Source organism: Bactrocera dorsalis, chromosome 5 (assembly GCF_023373825.1).
Source record: "Bactrocera dorsalis isolate Fly_Bdor chromosome 5, ASM2337382v1, whole genome shotgun sequence".
In the NCBI taxonomy this organism is placed as follows: Eukaryota; Metazoa; Arthropoda; class Insecta; order Diptera; family Tephritidae; genus Bactrocera; species Bactrocera dorsalis.
In genome coordinates, this window is record NC_064307.1 from 21896568 (window position 1) to 21920185 (window position 23618).

A 23618-nucleotide genomic window follows, 5' to 3' on the forward strand; every position below is an offset into this window, starting at 1 on the left:
AATAAATCGATTGTGGCATTTGCTATGTAGCTTGTGGTGCCGTCCTGTTGGAACCACATATTGTCCAAGTCTACATCATCCAATTCCCATTCCCAGTAACGTGTCGGTCTTGATCATCACGGAAGGGTTACGGCCCAATGTCCCACCGGCCCATAAACCGCACCAAACAGTAATTTTTTCGAGATGCAATGGTGACTTGGATTGCTGCTTGACAAATAACGCATATTTTTCTTATTGACGAAGTCATTCTCAGCCAGAAATGAGCCTCATAGCTGAGGCTGACTTCGATGAAAATCCGGATCATTTTCAAGTTGTTGCTCAGACCAATTCACGAACATAGGACGATTCTGGTGGTCAAACGGCTTCAGTTCTTGCGCCAATTAGATCTTGTAAGGATGTAGGCCAAGATCTTTTCGTAAAATTCTAGCATTCTTAAAGTTGAAGCCACTGGCTTCGAATTTCTGTAGGAAATTTCAATAATTTCGGCTCATTGTTGAAACGTACTATATCTTTCCATGAGGAAATGGCAAATCCTACTGAAGAGAAATGTCGAAAGAACGGGAAAATATGTCGTCGTTTGCTGTCAATACCCGTCTACTTATGTAGTGTCCCTTTTGAAAACCCTGTTATAATAATTATTATTTTTATTTGGTAAAGGCAAATCCATTATTTTTCATCAAATTGAAGGGTTTCCTTAGCATAGTTAGAAGATTCAATTTAGCTAGTCTGCACCGTTTTAGTATGCTTGCATTTGTTGGTACTTTCAATAATACCACCCTCATAGAAACCTTGCTATATGAGTCAAAAATGGGAGAGTCGATTTTAAAAAGCTTCACTTAGGGAGAACTTTACACCAGCAAAATTATTCGCCGCATGTATTTAGTTACAGGTAGTGATCAGTACATAGTATAAGGTCGCTAAGATCCTTCTAACCAAGCTACCGGTGTTTTCCGCGAGTCACTGTCGTTTTATGGCCTAGCGTTTTCCAGATGAAATACAATTTATCGTCTATGTGCAAAAGCTGGCTGTTTCTTGGCGATTTCTTCCTTCAGGCGGTCCAATTATTGACAAGTTCGACTAATGAGTTTGACCGTAAAAAAGCAGTTCAATGTCATGACCACCAAACGCAGCAAAATCTTCTTGACCATGGCTTGGCTTGACTACCGCTTATGCCAACTCACCATGATCCGACCATCGCCGATGCTTGATGTTGTCGTTAGTGACCCACTTTAAATGACCAATAAAAATTAGTTCAGAATTCAATCGATTTTGTTGCGATTCGCAGATGGAAATATCGGCCTATCAAGTTTGGGAAAACTAAAAGTTCGTACCAGACGATCGGACTCAACGATTTCAGATATATTATCGATATTTTGTATAGAAACGGATTGAGTATTCGCTTATCGTTCTGTGCGTTAGGGTAGCTCTTAGTGCACATCAGAGAACCTGTTGGTTATTATATGGAAATTCCCTCGGTCCGGTTCAAATATTTTCGATACAAAATTGAGAAAATTGTGACTACCGGCAGCTGGACTTATTTACCTGAGGAACTTTATTATTTTCGTAGTTTTAGAAATGAAAAAGCTATAATCAAATAATGCTCAGGAGTTCGAACATGCAGTACGAGTACGAATAGAATGAATGTGTTCTACTTTCCTAGGCTACTTCACGCAAATGAAACTAACTTACTCCTACTCCTTTCAGATCCTCTCAGATATCTCATAAGTTTTTGTTTTTTATACAAAAAACTGAAAGAATATTGGAGGTTTCGGAATCTACGGAATGTTTAAAAGTGCGTGCGATTTGTAAAGAAGTTTTTAGTGGAAGACCTGACTTACAGTCTAAAATTGCGCGTCTGTAAATATATATATTCCGAACACGGTATTTGAATTAAGTTTCCACGAAGTTTAGCACCCAGAATGAAAGTCGAAGACCGTATAAAATTTATATAAATATTGTATAAATTATTGATGTGACCAATAGAGATCGACTCTAGTCATTGCCTTCTGCCTTTCCGTCTGCACATACGCAAACTAGTCCCACAGAGATATCGATATGAAATTTTGCACAGTCATACAATCTTCGAAGGTATTGTTTAGATCGCTTTTTAAATAATATCTCATATAGCAACGATATAAACAGATTGATCAATATCAAGACAAAAATCTTTTAGAACCCTCGGTATAGACGAAGTTAACTTCCTTCTTCTTGTTTTTTTTACTGATTTCGGGGAGCTTTTCATTAATAAAACTTTGAATCTGGAGAATAAAATTGTCAGTAAAATTTCGAGCGATCTAAAAACTACTTTTTTGATACCGCAAATACCTCGGAAGAATTGTGTCATTAGACTCAACTGTTGTGAAAATGTCTACATGCCATGAATTTGTAGAAAATTTTACGTAGTTAGATATGTACATATATTAACATTTTTTACAAACTCTTCAACATTACATAAAAATACAAACTTAGAGACCTCTTAAATAAATAAACAGTTATATTTTTATGGGATATACGGTAAAGAATAAAACAGTAATAATTAGTACCATAACTCACCGAAAAGCATAAACAACACCGAATATGTTTTATTCCAAAAACCTTCGGCATCACGATAACGCAAACATTTCGGATTTTCTGGGTCACTCTCGTCGATGTAGGCGCCAAAACCGATGAAAGGTAGGAACGTGATAACAACCGCGATGAGCACAAGCGAATTGATAGTTTTGCGGACAAGTTCATATGTGATATGCTGCGAGGGCGGTGGAAGGAACAATATATATTTATATGTTAGACACGTGTAAAACATTTTCATGATGAAAGATACATAAGTTTCTATATACTTATACATATATGTATAATACACATATGCCTTTATATATAATGCAAAGAAATATGTGCGGCAAACCATTCGACAGTGAATTGGAAATCTCTGGACTAAAAATAGCACGCACACGCGTTTACCAACCTTATGATAGATGAACGGTCTCGCCAACGCCATCCAACGTTCAATAGCCATGACCGCCGCAATGCAACCGGAACTGAGGCCGAAGAAGCGACACAACACTTTCAACGTGCAATCCCAACGCACGTAGGCCTTGAACTCTTCCTCTGGCACATAAATTTTCAGCAGCATCGTTGTTAACATGCCGAGCAGGCCGATAAGGTTGTTTGACGCTAAGCAGCTGAAATGAAAAAATAAAAGAAAAATCATAATATATTTTTATTTTATGCCAAGACATATTTATTGTGAAGCATGAGAGCGTAAGACTACATGCATACACTCAAACTTATTTGAGATCTTTATACATGTAATCGTGTAATAAAAAGCGGAACACAAAAGCCTACAATATATGAAGCATGAGTGTCTCTTAGTGTCCTGCGCGGCGGGCGGATAATACTACTATATACAATGCCAGGGAAATTAAGCAGGACTGTTTCCAAAGAAGGCACTAAAGATTAATAGGAAACTTGAAGAACTGTTTTTCGTGTTCGAGTCGAACAACATATCAAATAGATTTTCACTTAACTATTGAACAAAGTTAAGGCAGTTGTTTAAAATCGTAACCAATACCCGGTGGGTTCCGTTGAAGGAAATCTTATTTCTAGGAGGATGGAGTCATGTGTAGAACTACACGCAAGTGAGGAAAGTTCTCTAAGCGCCATTCACTTGGGAGTGTCCAGAAATAATTCTTTTACATCTGGCTTAAGGAGCTCATGATTTCCTGTCTTAGACCAAGTATCCTCTGTGTATCCAAAGAACATCCGTTTGATGACGAGCTAAAGTGAGAAGGTGAATCATCCCTCCCAGAGTTTGCGCTGGGTTTGGGACCCGTCACGTAAAAAATGCCCTCAATGAAAAAGAAACAGAGCCTCAGATGAGGTGAAGGATCTAGATTTATAGTTTTTTTATTTCGACCTTGACTAGCGATATAATATAAAATGTTCCTTTCAGGAAATTTGCGAAGTAGACCTTCCAGAGTTAATAACTATCTCATAAGACTCAAAGTCAAAGTTTGGAACAAATAAAAGTTGAATAGTAACCAATTTGGGCTTAACGACAACAGCGGAGGGAGTCGGGCATTGCGATTCTCTTCACCAGACAGGGATATTTCTACAATTCGGCGTAGAATCGACTCGAATAATTTAGCATACTATAGCTCTGTAACCATCATGTCCTTCTCAATGGTAGTCGATGTAGATTACGTCTTGTGAAACGGAGAAGCTGTAGCCATTACCTTTTTGGATGTTAATCTTAACAGTCTTTGTCTTCTTCAAAGCGAGTTTGTCAGGTGAACTCGGCTATCCGTTACTTGGTCTCTGGTGTTTATAATGTTTCGTCGATGGTTACGAAATGACGTGGAAACTTCTACAGACAGCGTCGAAGGCTGCTGTGGTTTCACAATTGCGTTTGTTATTCCAGTTCGCCGACACCCTTTTCACATGATTGTGGTTGTAGCTAATGCAAGTATTCCTAAAGTCATTTTGAGGAGTGGTGCTGAGTTGATAGTCTTTGATTACTTAGACCTGACTGTCTTCGGTTGTTGTTGTTGTAGCGATAGAATTCTGTGGAGTTGATATTCTTTGGCCATAAAAATCCGGGTCCGTTCCGGTTACGTAAATCCGACTGTCGTCGAACCGGACTATCGTCGGTCTTTTGACTTGCCTACGACCTCAGCTATCAACGGTTTGCCAAATAGTAGTCTATGATATGCTTTTTTTAGGATACTTGCCTTTGAAAGTGTCTAGGCAAATGGAGCTAGCTACATCCATTCAAATATACATATCTATGCATACCGCAAACAATAAACACTACACAATTTTCCTTACATTATTTATGCCCAGCACAACTACTTCCCAAACAACATAATCACATGAATGATACGAGTTTAATCCCCCCTACCCCCTCCTCTTACACATAACTAATCAAATGGACGTCCTTGGTCCCAAATTAAGTGCTACTTTATAGCCATGCGTGCTGATACATATTCGCTCATAAAGCATCCAATGCAGTATAGCGCTCATTGCAATAAAAAATCGAAAGTCCAAAGGTACATGTGCACGTAGATAGAGCTATAATAAGCCTAATGTAAAGCAAACAACATGTGGAGGAGATAAAACCTCGCCAAAGTGCTTTATGTGTTTTTGTTTTGTGTGTGTGGGCCTAGCAAACATTTATGGCAATAAATTTAAGCCACAAGTGTCGGAAATGTAAACCTTAATATTCGAGATAAATTACTGTTTTTTATGCATCGATTTTTATATTCACACAATATGTTGTACAGGAGTGTAGTGGGTTGGATGGTTTGTTTACCTAACGGTTTTTTTGTAGTAATAAGTGTGGCAAATCAACATTTTCAAAAACTTTGAGAAGTAAAGTCTTCTCTCGACGAACAAAGACCAAAATCTGCAAGTCACTTATCCTCCCCATCCTGCAATATGGTGCAGAGGCATGGACGAGGGCAACAACTAATGAGTGGGCGTTAGGAGTTCTCGAGAGAATTGTTCTGCGGAAAATTTGGTTCTTTGCGTATTAGAACGGTGAGTACCGTAGTAGATGGAACGATGAGCTGTACGACATGGTTCAGCGAATTAAGAGACAGCGGCTCCGGTGGTTAGATAATGTAGTCCGAATGGATGAAAACTCTCCAGCTCTGAGAGTATTCGAAGCAGTACCCGTCGGGGGAGCAAAGGAAGAGGAAGACAGCTACTCCGTTGAAAAGACCAAGTGGAGAAGGACCCTGCTACGCTTGGCATTTTCAATTGGCGTCAAACAGTGAAAGGGAAGAAGGACTGGCGCGCTGTTGTAAACTTGGCTATAACCTCGTAAGTTGTGTCTATGCCAGTAAAGAAGAAGAAGAAGTTTCCTTCGAGGCTAATACAACGATGAAGGCGACCTTTCAACTTTTCGATATCAATTTTGTAATACGATTTGCCCTTTACTTCAAAATAGGCCTCGGTTTTGGCGATCACCTTTTCATTCGACGAAAATGTCTTCATCCCGATCATTCCTTTGAGATCTCTGAACAGGAAATAGTCGCTAGAGCCAGATATGGAGAACACAGTGGATGCGGCAGCAATTCGAAACCCAAATCATGGAATTTTGTCAACGTTTTTACTGCCTTGTGCATTATCTCAGTGAAACATTATTTTCTTTTTCTTCAAATGTGGCCGTTCTTTTTTGGAGATTTCGTCCCTCAAACATTCCAATAATATCATATGATAGTCGCAGTTGATTGCTCCTCATTATACAAGGTAGTCAATAAAAATTATTCCATACGCGTCCCAAAATACAGGCGCCATAACCTTGCCAGTCGACTGTTGCCTTTTCCACGCTCTGGAGTGGGTTCATCGTGTGCAGTCTACTTAGACGACTGTCGATTGGACTTCGGAGTGAAATGAGGTAGCCATGTTTCATCCATTGTCATATATCAATGCAAAAACTCGGGTTTATTACGCTTGAACATTTCCAAATGCTGCTCCGGATCATTAACTCGTCGTTTGCACTTTGGACAGAACTTTCTCATACCCAAATATTCGTGAATAATATCATGTATACAGTCAGTTGATATCTTTAGCCTGTCTACTATCACGAACTACTTCACTTTACGGTCATCCAAAATTATTTTGTGGACTTTTCGAAATTATTTTTATAAATTTTTTCACAATGACTGAAGTTACTTCACTCAAAATGATATAATTCACAAACTAATGATCCAGCAGCTGACACACCTTTTGAAGATTAGGGCTAACTAAAAATCCTATGGATTTAATTCCAGTAACGCCATCTTTTTGTCAGACTGAAGACTTTTCAATTGACCTGTTATGTATATACAAGAATTACAAATGAATAATGAGAGACACCTGTGACTGTTCTCGTAGTAAACTGTGAGCTGCTAAAGGTGCCTGAGTGTTTTGGCAAGTGTGAGTAGAATTATTGTCCTGTTATTTCTGAAAACTGTGCACAGAGGTTGAAAGAAGAGGCCAATTGAAGATTCTTCATATATGACCAGTGCAAAAAAATCAACTCGGAAAATAACGGACATCGTAATGTGTATGTGTATAAGTAGAACCAAATTTCGATTATGTAATCCCTCATTAGCATGGATGTTTCTATATTTGCATATAAATGAGTTAAATAATACGCTTCGATGCGGTAAGAAGCTTGAGCGCACTCATACTTACATAATAAAAATGAAACGAGCGTTGCAAATAATAAAAAGCGGGTAAACAATTTCAGCACAATATTTAAAGAGTCAGTATTTAAAGAGGCAGGAATGCAAATAAATCGCTAAGAACAAATATTTCCCTATATGAGTGAGATGAATAAATGGTTGAAATTTTTATTCGCCAAAAATTGATTGCTCAATAATGCTACAAATGAATACAAATTAGCAACGAAAGAAAGTAAATAAAATTTGTAAAGTGAAGAAAAGTGTAAATATGTATAATTGCATGTGTATTTGTATATTTACTTCCGCTGTGGGGATTAAGATTATTATTAGGGATTAAGATATTTCCAAGAAGGACTTAGAGTAAATGAAGAATAAACACAATTTGAGTAACAATTTGGAATTCAAGGCAGCGTCTTCGCTTATCTAGTCCTTAAATGTTGGTATGGGGCTTGATGGTGACACCATGGCTGGGATTTTGTAACAAGAGCTCTCATGCTTTTAATTAAGCCTTAGGCGAGCTGATGACTGCAGTTATAACAGGCGTGATATTCTATCGGTTTAAAAAGTTGTTAGAGAATGGTAGGCATCGCGGGATAACCATTTAAATCTTACATTATCTAACCTAACAAATACAACATTGAGAGAGAAAAAGTAGCCGCAATGCTTTATTTTGATATTTTGACGTCGCATGTCATACCAGAGATATGTATACGTAAACACAAATACCGTTTCTAAAGCAAAAATTATACCATATGGCGAGCCACTGAAAAGTTTGCTCGAAATATTTAGAAGGGAGTTGCCACCTATTGCAAAAATATTTTTGAAAATATTACAAAACATTTTTCACACATAAGGCGAAAGAAAAATTTTAAGATAGTGCTCTACGCACTGGAAACAGTTGCCACCTATCGCAAAAATTAAACTTAGTTAAAGAGTAATAAGATTTTATGAAAAAGAGTTGCCATCTATCGTAAAAACTGAAAACATTTAACAAACGTACATAAAAGACGAAAATTCAGAAAAATTAATTTGTGTAAAAGTTGCCACATGTAGGAAAAATCAGATTAAGTAAATATTCAAACATGTTGGCTAAATTAATTGAATTTATTTTGAAACAGAGTTGCCACCTAACAAAAATCTTAAAATATAAATATTTAAAATGTGTGGCAAACATAAGCGGAAAGAAAAGTTCTAGGATAGTGTTCTATGTATTGTAAAAGAGTTGCCACCTATCGCAAAATTAACTTAATAAAATATGATTTAATGTATTTAATAAAATTTTATGGAAAAATATACATTTGGTTTGAAATAGAGTTGCCATCTATCGCAAAATCCGAAAATATTACAAAACTAGATAAAAGAGGAAATTATTCCATATATGTGTTGTATAAGAGTTGCCACCTGTCGCAAAAATTAAATTAGGTAAAATATTCCAACATTTGTGCCAAACTTTAGATATTCGAAGAGGTTTTTGCGGAGAGAGTATGTGAATTTATTTTGAAACTGAGTTGCCACCGGTCGCAAGAGTCAAATTAAGTAAAATATTCGAACAAGTATGTCAAATTTAAGAAGATCTAAGCACTATTACCAAGTCAACTAAGAACTTAGTATACCTATAAATTGATTTGTATTACAATTTATTCTAACAAAAAATTGCTCAATCATCCTTGGCACGCACATGTTGGAACGACTCACACCGTTACGCACTGTTGGCACCATACAATAACAAAATGATAAATATTTGCCCGACAAACAATCAACAAGTGATAGATAAAAAAGTGAGAAGGACTAAAAGCTCAATAAATTTGACCTGAAATAAGCTGCTATAAATATTCGCAAAAGAACATTCAATTAATGAACATTGAAACACACACACTTGAGGTCTACTGCCTGTGCCACAGGCTGTTGGTTACCGTTCCCGTTGTGTTATGTTTGCTCGTTAACCGACATGCTTAAATATCCAAATATAGCGCAAGTGCTTATTAACAGTAAGGCACAAAAGTGATGGGACGTTAATACTTTCTAAAAGCATTAGTGCGACAAAATTTAAATTTCTCAAATTAAAATTAATTTTTCATAAATTATAATTAATTTTTTCTACTTGAATTAAATTAAATTAATTTTTTTTTGTTTAAGTAAAAAAATTAAATTTTTTTCCAATTTTATTTAATTACCCGTTTATTATCACATTTAGATTTAATTGCAAGCTTATTTTTTAAATTAAATAAATTTAAATTAAATTAATTATTATTAATTTTTAAACTAAATTAAATTTAATTATTATCAATTTTTAAATATAAAATTATTTATAATTAAATTAAATTTAAAAATTAATTATAATTAATTTAATTTAAAAATTATCTACAATTAACATATTAATTTACTTAAATTTAATTTAATTTCAAATTAGTTTAATTTTTTAAATTAAAATAATTTTTTTTACTCAAACAAGAATATTTTGAAGACAAATTAAAAATTTTAGAACGAATTTAAATTTAAAATTAATTAAATTAATTTTTAAATTTTATAAGATTAAATTTAAATTTGGACGCAGCTTAGGTAAATATTCTCATTTACACGTCAAACATTTGACCTCATATACCATCACTTTTTCGACACAGTATACATATTGATATCCATTTAATCATAGATATTTGTACACGTTGAAGCCGTTAAACAGCTTATAACGCCTACCACAACCTAAACTAGATATACTAAACCTACTTAATGCCATCGCAAATTTTCCGTTATTTTGGCATGTAACACAAACACGCATTAACGAGTGGCAATTTCGTTAATTAACAGTTACAAGTGAATGAACTGAAAACGTGAGAGTACAAATTTACATATGTACATCTTATACTAGGTACATATGATATTATCTATGTGTATAAATATAAACAGAGCACTCTACAAGTGAATTGAGAGTCTGTAGGTTCGCAGTGAAATTACAGAGTCGTGGATATGTTTAAGTTAGGTTATGTTGTTAGGTTTCGGTGTTAATTGCATCAAAGAAAATCTCAGAATCCCATAGAACAATAGATAAACCGGCACATTATAGCACTACAACAGTCAGGTGTGAATCAAGTGACCTATGCTTGTATATCAAAAAGAAAAACTTAGGTCTATAACAATTATGTTAAGGCGCTTAATATCGTTTCAAGCCGAGAAATCTACACAGGAAACTGTGTCCAAATGTCTCCACATCGTCTTCTTCGAGGCAAATTTGGCTACTTAACAAACGAAAGTTGATGGGGAGCTACCGGCAGAAGTCAATTCCCAAGCTTCCTTCTGAATTTTGAACTATTCGTAAAAAAGTTGATTCTCTTCTTCTTTTTCAGTGACTTCGCTATCGCCTAAGTCTTAAGATGAACGATGAAAACAAAACTCTTCAACACAAGTCTTTGTCAATTTCACATAGCGTGGTATTTTCCGCATGTCTTTTGAAATAAAACTTTTTCACCTCTAAAAGAATACCCCTAGAACTGCCATCTAACCTTAAGTGTAAGCGAAATTCGTTATTTATGACGTTATACAAATGCCGCATATGTTTAACCATAATGTGATTGATCGTTAGTTTTGTGGAAACATAATAGGAAAATGTTGGAATTGAGATCGATTGTCGGAAAATAAGTTATTTATAGGTTATGCTAACCAAACACCCCAGCTCTTAGCTTTGTGTTTATTTTTTTTTATGAATGCCTTATGGATTTTCGGAATATTGCATTCTATAAATAATACCTGTGCTCTTTCCTGTAGGATAAATTAAATATATGCATACAAGCTACAAATTTTTAGCACTCTTAATGAGTGTAATCACTATGTTATTTACTTATTTATCATAATTTTTTAGAATGTGCATATTTTGTGATAAAATTCACACGAATACATATTTATTTAGCGTCGAGGAAATTATGCATTAATGGCTCTATAATACTTAATACTAAAGCGGCTTGATACTCGATATTAACAGATAACTAAAAACTGTATTTCCTTTAATGGATTTTTTGCTTTAGTAAAATTTTAATACCATATAATTTAACATAACAAAAGAAAAGGTGGAAAAACGCGAAAAGGGTGGAAATAACGTAACATATTATAACAGAGAAAAATATTGCACAACATGGCTTAACATATCACAATGCATATGTAAAATAAGCTACAACTTAATAAAACTTATCACAGCATAACATAAGGTCGCATAACATAACCTATCATAACATAAGAAGACATTACATTACTGTGGGAAAAACTAGTAAGACTTTTTATTTTAAATTTCGGACGAAAAGCCATTCGTCGAAATATTTCCTTTATTAGGTGACATCAAAATAATCATTGGGTTTTAGTATGCGCTAGTGGTTCGAGAACTCGTTGATGATGAACCCCCTCCAGGTTGGTTCAATATCAACTGAAGATCAACACGTCAATAGAATAAAAGAATTGCTACTTGAGAATCGACGATTAACAGTCAGAGATCTTAATGGCATCGTTTGAATATCGAAAGGTTAAGTGAAAACTATTTAAAAATATCATTTGGGTCCAAGAAAAGTGAAACCACGATTGGTTCCAAAATCATTAAATTTTTTCGAATACAGCTTTGCGTTAACGTCTGTGAAATAATGCTTTCCGACTACCATGATATCATGAAACATATTACAGAACAATCAATCGGTCGAATATCGTGGAAAAGGTGAGCCGAGGCCGAAAAAACATGTTAAAACAGCTTAAAAATCAGGGTTATGTTGATAATTTTCTTCGATTTCTTCCGGGGAATACGTTCTGAGTCAATTGAGGACGTTAAACGTGAATCGCTACGTGCATTGAAGGCTATTCCGGAAATTGACTTTTGCAACTGTTTCGAGGATTAGAAAAAACGTTGACAGAATTGTATTGGTGCGAAGGAAGATTATAAATAAATTAAGAATTATTATTATTAATTTATGAGCAAAGAGTAAATTTAAAACTAAAAATAATAAAAAAGAAGCTTGGAGTCGAACGAAGAAAGCATTATTGAAAAAGTATCGACTAGGAGTACTTTGAGGTAGAAGGTAAGATAAAAATCATTTAAGACAAAGTTGGACCTAAGGTATGTTGCTAAATAGTTTGTTTTTGTTTTCTTAATTTAATTAATGATCATGCAACATGCAAATATTATTGCCTTGATCATCGGACAAAAACTTCCGAAAGATTACAATATCTGCCAGGCTGCAGTCTTTGCAGGCAGAAAAGCGGCGGAGGTACCTAACAACGCAAAAAACAATGTAAAGACGATCACTATACTCGCTATCGATCAGCCGACAATAATCTCATATCGCATTACGTAAGAAAATGACCTCAGAAGCAGAGAGGCAGAAGATGTACTGGCTGTCGGAAAGCGGGTGCGTACTCGCTTTCAGGTCATAAAGGAATTACGGGAAATAAAATAGCTGATGAGAGTGGCAAAAATATCATTTGTCTGGCTACCGAAGTAGTACAGGAAATATGTAAGTCACCAAAAATGATATATAGTACATACATCAAAATTTACGAAAAGGCTGATAGACGAATCAGCGTGAGGTAGGATATCTTAGGTACATGCGGGTTCGCCATGTGCAAGAGCCTTGACGGGAAACTCGCATGCTTTTTACTGTCACAGTCGCGAATATCTAATGACAGGTCATAATCGACTAACAACACATGCAGAAAGTACATAGAAGTTCGAGAGATAGATGCTAGAGCACTTCCTGTGCTTTTCTCTAGCCTTATCTAGAACTCATCTTAGATATCTAGGGGCTTTGGAGTTCAAATGGCTAGATGAAATGTAAAAATTAGATGCCAAGTTGGTCTTAAAGTTTGCAAAAAACTTTGGTGTCCTGTATGACGAATACTTCAGCCCAAATTAAACTCAAGTTCCATCAGACATTATTAAGGACCAGTAGGTCTATGTATGACTTGGCAGTCGGTACGTGAAACCTAATTTAATCTATAATCAGGGGTTATAATCACTTCGATTTACACTTCAGAGTGGCTTGAGGTTTCAAAATTATTATAAAAATCTTATTCCTTCGCGGCTCTGAAAACAGTGTTTGATAAAAGAGTGCGTTTAAGAGTACAATACAAATTAAATATTACCAGTATAAGACTCGTATCTCCGAATCTATTCGCTGGTTGCTGAGGATATTTGCAATTATATGTATGTACATTATGTTGGGCTTATAAAAATGAAGATTTTTTTTCGCTTCGTACGCTGAAAATTGGTTTATAGACAGTTCTAAAAAGGCGCTTCCATTATGCGCTCTTAATTCTCTCAGGAAGCTCCGCCGCTTAAAGGTTTTATATTCTTTTCTTATTATGATCTTGCAGGAAATTTCATGGACTACAAATATTGTTTGTATAATTTTTGATTTAAGTTAAGTGTTTAAGTTAAACAACAATGCTTTTCTAAGGAAAACAATAAAATTGAAAAGAGAATTATATACAATTTTTATAGAGCAAAAAATTTCCTATAAGACAATGAGTTTTGATTATTATAATGATGTTTTTTCATTGAGTTATAAAATTTAAGAGGCAAAAAAAAATTTGCTCCAAATCAAACTTCACACTTAACGGGTAAGTTGATGAAAAAACTGTAAGAGACTATTTTGTGGAGCATTTATTTTGAAATCGTTGGAAGCAAGATATGAATTTTTCTGGCTGATAATAAGAAAAAAAATAGAAAATCGTTAGTCAACCAATTTTTTCAATGTTCCAAGAGAAAAAAAAATTTTTTTTTTGGTCCACCCTAATGTTCCATGTAGTATATAGAAAAATTAAAAACGATTTTATAAATTTGAATTGAATATAACCTTTTAAATAGACTTTAATGGAAAGATCCTTGATTTTTTTTTACCCACCCTAATGTATGTACATCTCCTACAGTATAAAAAAAAACCAAAAATCGATTTTTTGAAATTTACAAGTGATATCTGACCTCTAAAGTAGAACTTATGGGAAAAATCTGTTTGTATGTAAATTAAATGTTGAATTTTCATATTTTTTTTTTAAGAATAGCGAAATTGATTTTTAAACTAAATTGTAATGATTAATTGTCCAGACTGATGAATTCCGTGCTATAACCACAATGTAGTTGAAGTGGACGTTGAAATGCTTGCAAATAAAGTGCAGAGTATTTATGTGGAATTATATTTAAGCACAAAGTCACACTAATAAAAGTTTGCATTAAGTACTTAGACTAAGGAAAATCAGTTTGTTCAAGAACAAGTTTATTTGGATTAAAAATAGATTTCGCGTTAATTTCAAAAACAAACAAATATGTATGTATGAGCGCTTGCACAATCCACAATCACAGCTATGTACATAAATATGTGCAAAACTAAACTCATATAAAGTATATATGTATGTATGTGTGTATATAGTTGCACTCACTTGGTGTTTGCGAATCCGATAAAAGTGTCAAATGCTTAACTCCAAGTCATTAGTCACTATTTGCGCTGTATTTTATGAGTATTTGTTCTACTTAAGGCAGGAATGTCACTATGTAATTAAGCATATGAATGCATATTTATTTGCATTTCACTCATTCCGTGTCTTTTCTGGATTTTCGCGGAGTACTCACTCGTTTATGGCTAATTATGGTCAGAATGTGTTTGAAAAGGCAAAAAAAATAAAAATAAAAACATAAACAAATATATAATAAAATCCCGTAACAATTAGTTAATCTGTGGTCTCTTGACTCACAATATTATATTTGTTCATTTGCTTTGTGGTTATGCTGAAATTTCACAAGTCTTGAATGTTGAATGAGGAAATGTTGAGCGTGATGATGGCGTGTTCATATGCCTATGTATACATACATATATTAGAGCAGATGGATTTAGGGAGAGCCAAAAAGGGGACAATCTCGTGTTGGAAATATTCTAAGGATCATTCTAAACAACTAAACTTAATGTACGATGGGTGAACATTTTTAAATAACATAAAAATTTCATAGTCAGTTTTTGACATATCCGAATGCAATTTAATATGTAAGTGTATTTTGTTTTCCTATTAATTATTTGTCGTAAATGATCAGACCGCACAACTTCGAGGTATGACAAATAAGTATTGAGACTGATTCCTTAAAAACCGTATATTTGAAAATTATTCTACAACTCTGCCATCCCCTCCAAAGTAGTCCCCTTGGGCAGCTATACAGCGATTCCAGCGCGTTTTCCATGCTTCGTAACGCTTCAATTGGGATGTCCGCGAGTACCCTCGTCACGGCCGCCTGGATGTATGTAATCGACTCAAAATGGGTTCCTTTGACCATCAATTTAGTTTTAGGAAACAAAAAAAGTCACAGGGTGACATGTCGGGCGAATAAGACGGCTGTTGCAACACGGCGATCTCTTTAGAGGCCAAATACTGGGTCACGCTGAGGGCGGTGTGGCACGGCGCGTTGTCGTGATGAGGGATCCAGTTACGAGCGATGTCTGGGCGCACTCTGTTGACTTGTTTTCACAATCTTTCGAGTACTTGGCAATAGTAGGCTTCATCTTCACCGATCTTCACGGATTAATGCGCAAACATGCTGCGCATTCGCGTCAGTCCGCACCTCGACTGGTCTCCCGCTCCGCGCCTCGTCTTCCACGCTTTCACGCACCTTCTTAAACTCTTTGTGCCATCGAAACACCTGGGCACGACTAAGAGCACTACCATACACTCTTACAATTTTAGCGTACGTTTCCGAAGCTGTTTCTCTCAATCTGGCGCAAAATTTTACGCGACGCGTTGTTCTTGATTTCGTTTTTTCATTTTCGTGACGAGCACTACAAACACACGTCTACTCAACTTGACGCAACAGACGAACTAAACAAGCTAGAGCGTTGGTATATATCAATGGAGAGGGGAGGGATGCCGAAAAAATAGGAAGGGAATCTCTAGATCATAGGTTTACCACAAGCGCGGCAATAAAATCAGTCTCATTACTTAATTGTCAAACCTTCTTATACCACATATTTCCCATAAAACCAATTATAAAATTTTTCAAACTTCGCCTTAAGAATCACTCGGTCTAACATATAATTCTACTTAAAAAAGATGTGCTGAGCACTGAGTGACTACTCAGAGGTGAGGCTAGTTGGGCCGTAAAAGTATGAGAAGATAAATATTTGGAGAATTCTGCGACTAAAATTCAGAAATTCAAATTTTGAGACAAAAGTTATGCTTTTTCCTTTAATGGTCTCAGTTAAAAAAGAGGGAAAGGTGTAATTTTTTGGAATAATAAAAAATACCTTTATATCAAATATTGATTAAGGAAATTTTAAAGGTATTTTGATACATACATATTTCATTATTATTTATTTCAAAAGTATGCGGTAAAATATTTGAAGAAAAAGTTAAATAATATTCAAGTTACACGCGATTTCCGACGACGTTATGAAAAAATATATTATTATGTCCGTACAATGACCTGCGTTTGAAAAATAAATGATAAATTAATAAAAGGACAGCTTTGTTTTATAAAATTTTTGTCGTTTTTGGCTTGGCTAAATTCGGTACGGAGAGATTTGATCGGAGCATATGTCTCCGAGCAAACTCTCACTTGAGCAGCCTTGAAAAATGAACATTTTAGAAAAATGCGTTTAAAGTTAAACAGTTGGAGCGATTAAAAATTATATTTTTATTTTTAGGGAAGGCGATTTTTTGTATAATAGAAATTTCATACTGTCCTTAAAAAAAATAAAACAGGTGGCAACCCTTCTCAAAAATATTTTGAATTGTAAGCCTTTTTATTTAGACACACACATAATTTTTATTGAACTTTACAATTTTATAAAATTATTATATTTTTTAAACAAGTGGCAACCCTCCTCAAACATATGTATATTTTACTTATTTTATTTTAACATCATATAGATTATAATATTTATTGAATTTAATAATTTTAATCAATTATTATTTTTTTGAAACAAGTGGCAACCTTTCTCAAACATATATCTTTTTTATTTTATTTTCCAGGGTGATTTTTTAAGAGCTTGATAACTTTTTTTAAAAAAAAAACGCATAAAATTTGCAAAATCTCATCGGTTCTTTATTTGAAACGTTAGATTGGTTCATGACATTTACTTTTTGAAGATAATTTCATTTAAATGTTGACCGCGGCTGCGTCTTAGGTGGTCCATTCGGAAAGTCCAATTTTGGGCAACTTTTTCGAGCATTTCGGCCGGAATAGCCCGAATTTCTTCGGAAATGTTGTCTTCCAAAGCTGGAATAGTTGCTGGCTTATTTCTGTAGACTTTAGACTTGACGTAGCCCCACAAAAAATAGTCTAAAGGCGTTAAATCGCATGATCTTGGTGGCCAACTTACGGGTCCATTTCTTGAGATGAATTGTTGTCCGAAGTTTTCCCTCAAAATGGCCATAGAATCGCGAGCTGTGTGGCATGTAGCGCCATCTTGTTGAAACCACATGTCAACCAAGTTCAGTTCTTCCATTTTTGGCAACAAAAAGTTTGTTAGCATCGAACGATAGCGATCGCCATTCACCGTAACGTTGCGTCCAACAGCATCTTTGAAAAAATACGGTCCAATGATTCCACCAGCGTACAAACCACACCAAACAGTGCATTTTTCGGGATGCATGGGCAGTTCTTGAACGGCTTCTGGTTGCTCTTCACCCCAAATGCGGCAATTTTGCTTATTTACGTAGCCATTCAACCAGAAATGAGAAATGATATGTAGACCATAAATCGGACGTAAAGCGCGAAACACATTTCGAACCGAACACTGATTTTGGTAATAAAATTCAATGATTTGCAAGCGTTGCTCGTTAGTAAGTCTATTCATGATGAAATGTCAAAGCATACTGAGCATCTTTCTCTTTGACACCATGTCTGAAATCCCACGTGATCTGTCAAATACTAATGCATGAAAATCCTAACCTCAAAAAAATCACCCTTTACTACCATGTAGCAGGTATCTAAATTTTCTTTCAAATCAACTCTCAATTTCTTTGAGTAATAATGGGAAATCATGCTTTGATTGCTATTATCTTAATTTTTTTCTAAATAAGCAACAACTGGAATGGTTGTCATATATTTTACGTCGCCTCGCAAAGGTTGATATATTTTATGAGGAGTTTCTTAGGTAGCTATATTCTCGAAGGTTCGCTTAACTACCGAGGTACAATTTATATTGAGTTAGACTATTTCCGTTGAGATTTAGAAGAGAGTAACAAATTTCCAGCATAGTGAAGCAGCTGTCTATATTTATAAAAAGCTGTGTATGTATTTTTCTTAAAAAATATTATTCTTAAATGTCTTTAAACGAGAACCCTACTGTTCTTCCATTATTAAAAAATCAACTCGAAAATAAAACGAGTCACATGCAAGGGCAAATCTTACAAATCACGTGGTTGGAATTTGCATCATAAATTAGAGTGTAATTTGTGTATCTGATTCAATGAAAAACGTCTTTACACACATTTCTCGATAATGAAGAAGAAGGATATGAAAATAATAAGCACTTTGAGTGCCAACAGTGGTGTATTATATGTGACTACTTTGTGAGTACAGACAACTGTAATCATAACTGTTTACATAACATTGCACATAGAAAATATCAAAGTTACTGTGGAAAAGTTATTTATAGAACAATTCATTTATTTTTGGCGGTGGAGGTCCTGACAACTATTTTTACCTAAGCATGGGAAAACCGCCGACTCCGACAAATGAGTGGCTTCTTCAGTGTCTCCGACGTAGATATTTTGGTTAAAAAAAAAATTTGTTCAAAAATCTGTATCTTTGTATGCATATCGAAGTAGTTAGCTGCTTTTCAATATTATTTTTTTATCGTTAAATATTTGAAAACAATTTATAATTACTGATAATTCTAAAAATTAATATTTAAATCGCTCTGCATTCCAATACATAAGTGTCTTAGGCTTGTTTTTGTTTGTTGTTAATTTCAAACGCTACATTTTTTTACTAACTTAGTGATAATCTAAAGCTCCCGTTGAATATATCTAATTTCAGGTTTACTTAAGCTTTTTCGTGAATTAATGCAGTTCTTAAAATAAATCAAGCAATAAATAAGCTTAATCGTTTTAATTAAAATTATTATTAATTTTTTATATATATTTTATTTAATTTCTTAAAAAAATCTAAAATTTTCACACCTCTACTTCTAAAAATAATCACCAAAAATACCAAATCCCAAGCTGACACCAACACGTGTATTATTTGGAACATAAATAATTCAGCATACAAGTCAGCCACTGCGTATGATGAACTTTCGGCTGTGAAGCGCACATACAACATGCCCTAGGGCATTAGATAAACTAGACAGCGCATGTATTTCGAAATCAAAAGTAATGTCAACAGCTACAAAGCGAAGCCATAAAGACAGAAGACAACATAATTTAAGCGCAGTTCATTGGAAGAAAGCGAAGCCAACTAAAGATTGCTCATACGACATGTGTGCTTGCTGCAAGCGTACTAACTTTTGTTTCAGGTGCCTTTAAATTACTTTTAGCACATCAGAATGCAATTATCTGCCATAGCAAATACAATTTAAGTTGAACATAAATACTCACCTTTCCGCTGAAGATTTGCCAGACTATAAACTGGTCAATAATTCGCACAAATCAACTTAAGCACCTACGCCTTTGTTTGCTAATGATAGCACTTCACAAACAATAAATTGCGATAATGAACTAATGAACATGAAATAAGTGTAGCAGCTATTTTAGGAAAAGCGAAAAGCACAGCCGATTTGTAGTGTTTTTTATTTGTGATTTGCAAAGTGCAATGTGATAAGCTCAAGTATGTTGGATTTACATTCGCATTTCTAGGAATTTTTAAAAGTCCCTGGCATGCTTATGTCGCGTGGGGAATAGTTAGCGCTGTTATACCTTGTTATATGTGCACATTTCTGAGTGTTATTATAACTTTTTTTTTTGTCAATAATATTGGTATTTTTTATTTATTTTTTATTTAGTAATTAACTTCTTGCATATGTTATACTCTACATTAGAAAGAGTCGATTTACTGTGAGCTAAAAAAACGAAAAAAATCGCGTATGCGGAAAATGCTCTACGGTCCATTCTGAACAAGGTTTCCAATCAGCGATTAGTAGGGTGAAGTTTATTTAGGGATTATACAAATTTCTTCGTCAGTTTTTGAGATATCCGAGATTTAATACGAAAGTGTATTTGGACATTTCCTTAACCATTTGACGGAATCGGTCAGATTGTACAACTATACCATATATCCCATACAACCGATTATTCAGATTTTTCAATTTTTGTCTTAAAATATATGTTTATTACAATTGCTAATATCAAGCATAGAATTATTTTATTTAAACAATTTTCATTCATTTCACTCCTTGTTTTCAAAAAATTAGTGATTTATTAAAAAAATATTTATATATTTTTCGAATTTTTTTTTGTAGAAATATAAATCTCAACCTTATAAGTCTTTAAATTATAATTTTTTTCAATAGTGTTGCCACTTTTTTTAATTTCTTTATAAATTTCCAAATATTTAAAAAAATGTCTCAAACAAAGTTGCCACCTTACTCCAACATTTGAGAGAATGTACATATACAAATTTATTTTTTTGTTTAAATTTTTTTTTATAAATACCAACATCAAGCTTAGAATTATTTAATTTATACAATTTTCACTCAATTTGTTCAAAATAAAAATTATGTATTAAAAAAAATATTTATATATTTTTTGCAATTTTTTTAATATGACTAAAACCTTATAAGCTTTAAAGTTAAAGATGTAATGTTGCCACTTAAAATTTCATAAATAACGTTGCCACCTAACTCCAATATTTGACATATATAAATGTATGCCAATTTGACTTAAATTCCTATATCAACCTTAGAATTCTTTAATTTATAAAATTTGTTTTTTGTTAAAAAAAGATATTAATATTATTTTTCGCAATGTTTTTTAACAAAAAAATTTAAGAGATTTTGTTTTAGTAACTATTGTAGATTATTTGCAGAAATATCATTAAACAAAAACAACAACAAATTAAATTAAAGTGCGATTTTGTGCACTTACAAATATCTCAGCAAAATCTTACCCAATTGACAAATGGAATCTATGTCTCATACTTAAATTACTTATTCATTTCATTCGACGCAATAGGAAAGTTATTAAAATTCCAGCCAACAGCGAAAATGTGCTCAATCATATAAATCGTTTTATTTAACAAATTTACGAACGCCTCATAACAGCTACAAATTTCAATCCGCACATTCAACAATATTAATGATACATCATTTGTTCATTCATTTTTATGGTTATGCACACGCTGGTCCCCGCGCGCAGGCCACACGTAATATTCTAACAGTGATTTGCGAATTTTTGTCCAAACTCGGTAATAACTCCCCCTTCCTACTTATACGGGAAATATCTAATACATTATGTCCATATATTCGTCATGTAAACGACAGTTAAAGTAATTAGGAAACGTGTAATTTTTTTATATAAATGGACATTTTAATGCTTTTCTAACTGATTGATATTAAGTAAGGGAGAAAATAAATTTTTAGGTAACCAAGTTAAGAATTTTAATATTTTTATTCCATGTAGATCTAAAATTATATATATTGATGAACTATTTTGTTTTCACCCAAATTTGGGAAACTTCACAAAATATTATAATAAAATTTATGTGGCAACCCTATAAAAGAAAATTTTATTTTTATAAAGCACTCTCTTTTACTATTTTGATTTTACCCAAAATTGGGAAACTTCACAAAATATTTTAATAAAATTTATGTGGCAACCCTATAAAAGAAAATTTTATTTTTATAAAATACTCTCATAAACTATTTTGGTTATACCCAAAATTGAGGAACTTCAAAAGATATTTTAATAAAATTTGTGTGGCAACCCTAAAAATTAAAAATTTTATTTTTATAAAGCACTCTCTTCAACTATTTTGGTTTTACCCAAAACTAAGAAATTTGACGAGATATATTTTAATAAAATTTATGTGGCAACCCTATAAAAGAAAATTTTATTTTTATAAAGCACTCTCTTTTACTACTTTGGTTTTACCCAATTTGACAAGATATTTTAATAAGATTTATGTGGCAACCCTATAAATGCAGAATTTTTTTTTATAAAGCACTCTCTTCTACTATATTGGTTTTACCCAAAACTAAGAAACTTCACAAGATATTTTAATAAAGTTTATGTGGCAGCCCTATAAATGCAAATTTTATCTTTATATAAAGAACCCTCAAAGTTAAGAAAAATTCTAAAGCATTTTTGAGTAAGAATACTTTGGTTGCATTAAAATGAGCCGCTTTGGTCTAAGATCAGTTACAGTCGTACCTTATCTCTCTCGATATTTCTAGCTGAAGAATTTTATTTTCAAGTAGTAGAGTGCTTTGGCTGCTCTCTAAGAAGCTGTTTATTTGAGATTAATGGAATTGAAATGGGACATCTAATGGATGATATCTTTTTAATCTCCTACATTAGTCCGTATTATCCAGAAATTTAATCACCAATACGTTATAATGATACTCTTATCGAGAGAGATAATGATTAACAAAATTTTGCTATAGTTTCTTTTACAGTTGGATTTTTAAGTCTCGATTTTTGTCGTCATTTCTAACATAAATGGCTGCACCCACTATAGTGCGAGAAACTTTATTTTGAAAAGCTTGAATAACTTTAAAATGTGAATTAGCTGAGCTCCCCCAGATCTGAATTTCATATAAACAGATCGGTCTGAGTATTACCTTAAAAATGAGTAGCTTGTTCTTTAGGTTGAGTTGAGATCTTGACCCTAGGAGCCTGTAAAGCTGCGCAATAGCTCTTAATCTGAGCTGAGTTCTCTTGATTTTCACGTGCGGTTTCTTAGCAATTGTAAGTCCAAGATATTTTGCAGATGTTGGTAAATACTGCCAGCATCGTTAAAAGAAGTGAAAGTATATTCTCGTAGACGATTGTTTTGACGATTTATATTGTCCGGCGATTCGAGTTTTACTTTTAGAAAGGAAATAACTTAGTAAAATCTCAGATGCCTCAAAAATTAGTACCATAGATAATAAGACCACACCACAGATAATAAAATAACAAAGAGAGGTGCGCGACATAGCGACAGTAACCACAAAGATGTATTATCGGCGTTTGCTCACTTTGAATAACAAATTCAACCACGAGACCACTCTTCCACCGGAGAAAAAGAAAAAGTCGAACTAGTTCATTTTACGGGGCGAAACGACTTTAATGACGACGAGGATTGCTTCATGGTTTGAACTGACCGTTTCACAATGCGTGTTCTATAACTACTACCTAGAGAAGGACAAAATGGTTGTATGGTCATATACCGGTGAGAAAAATGGTGAGGAAAAATGCGTTTTACGCCATGCAATGCAAGCCATCATCTCGAAAACTTGTATGATTTTTAGTAATAGATACATTAAACAGCTTATTTTATTATTGTGTACTTGTATT

The 23618-nt window shown here is 33.8% G+C and overlaps 1 protein-coding gene across 6 annotated transcripts in view; it reads right to left on the bottom strand.

Moving 5' to 3' along the window:
• The window catches only part of LOC105230086 (prostaglandin D2 receptor), a 39187-nt gene that overhangs the window by 1898 nt on the left and 13671 nt on the right, over window positions 1-23618 (bottom strand). For all 6 annotated transcript variants that reach the window (XM_029551890.2, XM_029551889.2, XM_049457612.1 and 3 more), the window contains 2 exons: window positions 2963-3179; window positions 2554-2746 (listed from right to left, as the gene is read on the bottom strand). In XM_029551890.2, coding sequence (XP_029407750.2) covers window positions 2554-2746; window positions 2963-3179 — 410 coding nt within the window. The remainder of the gene's footprint in view (window positions 1-2553; window positions 2747-2962; window positions 3180-23618) is intronic.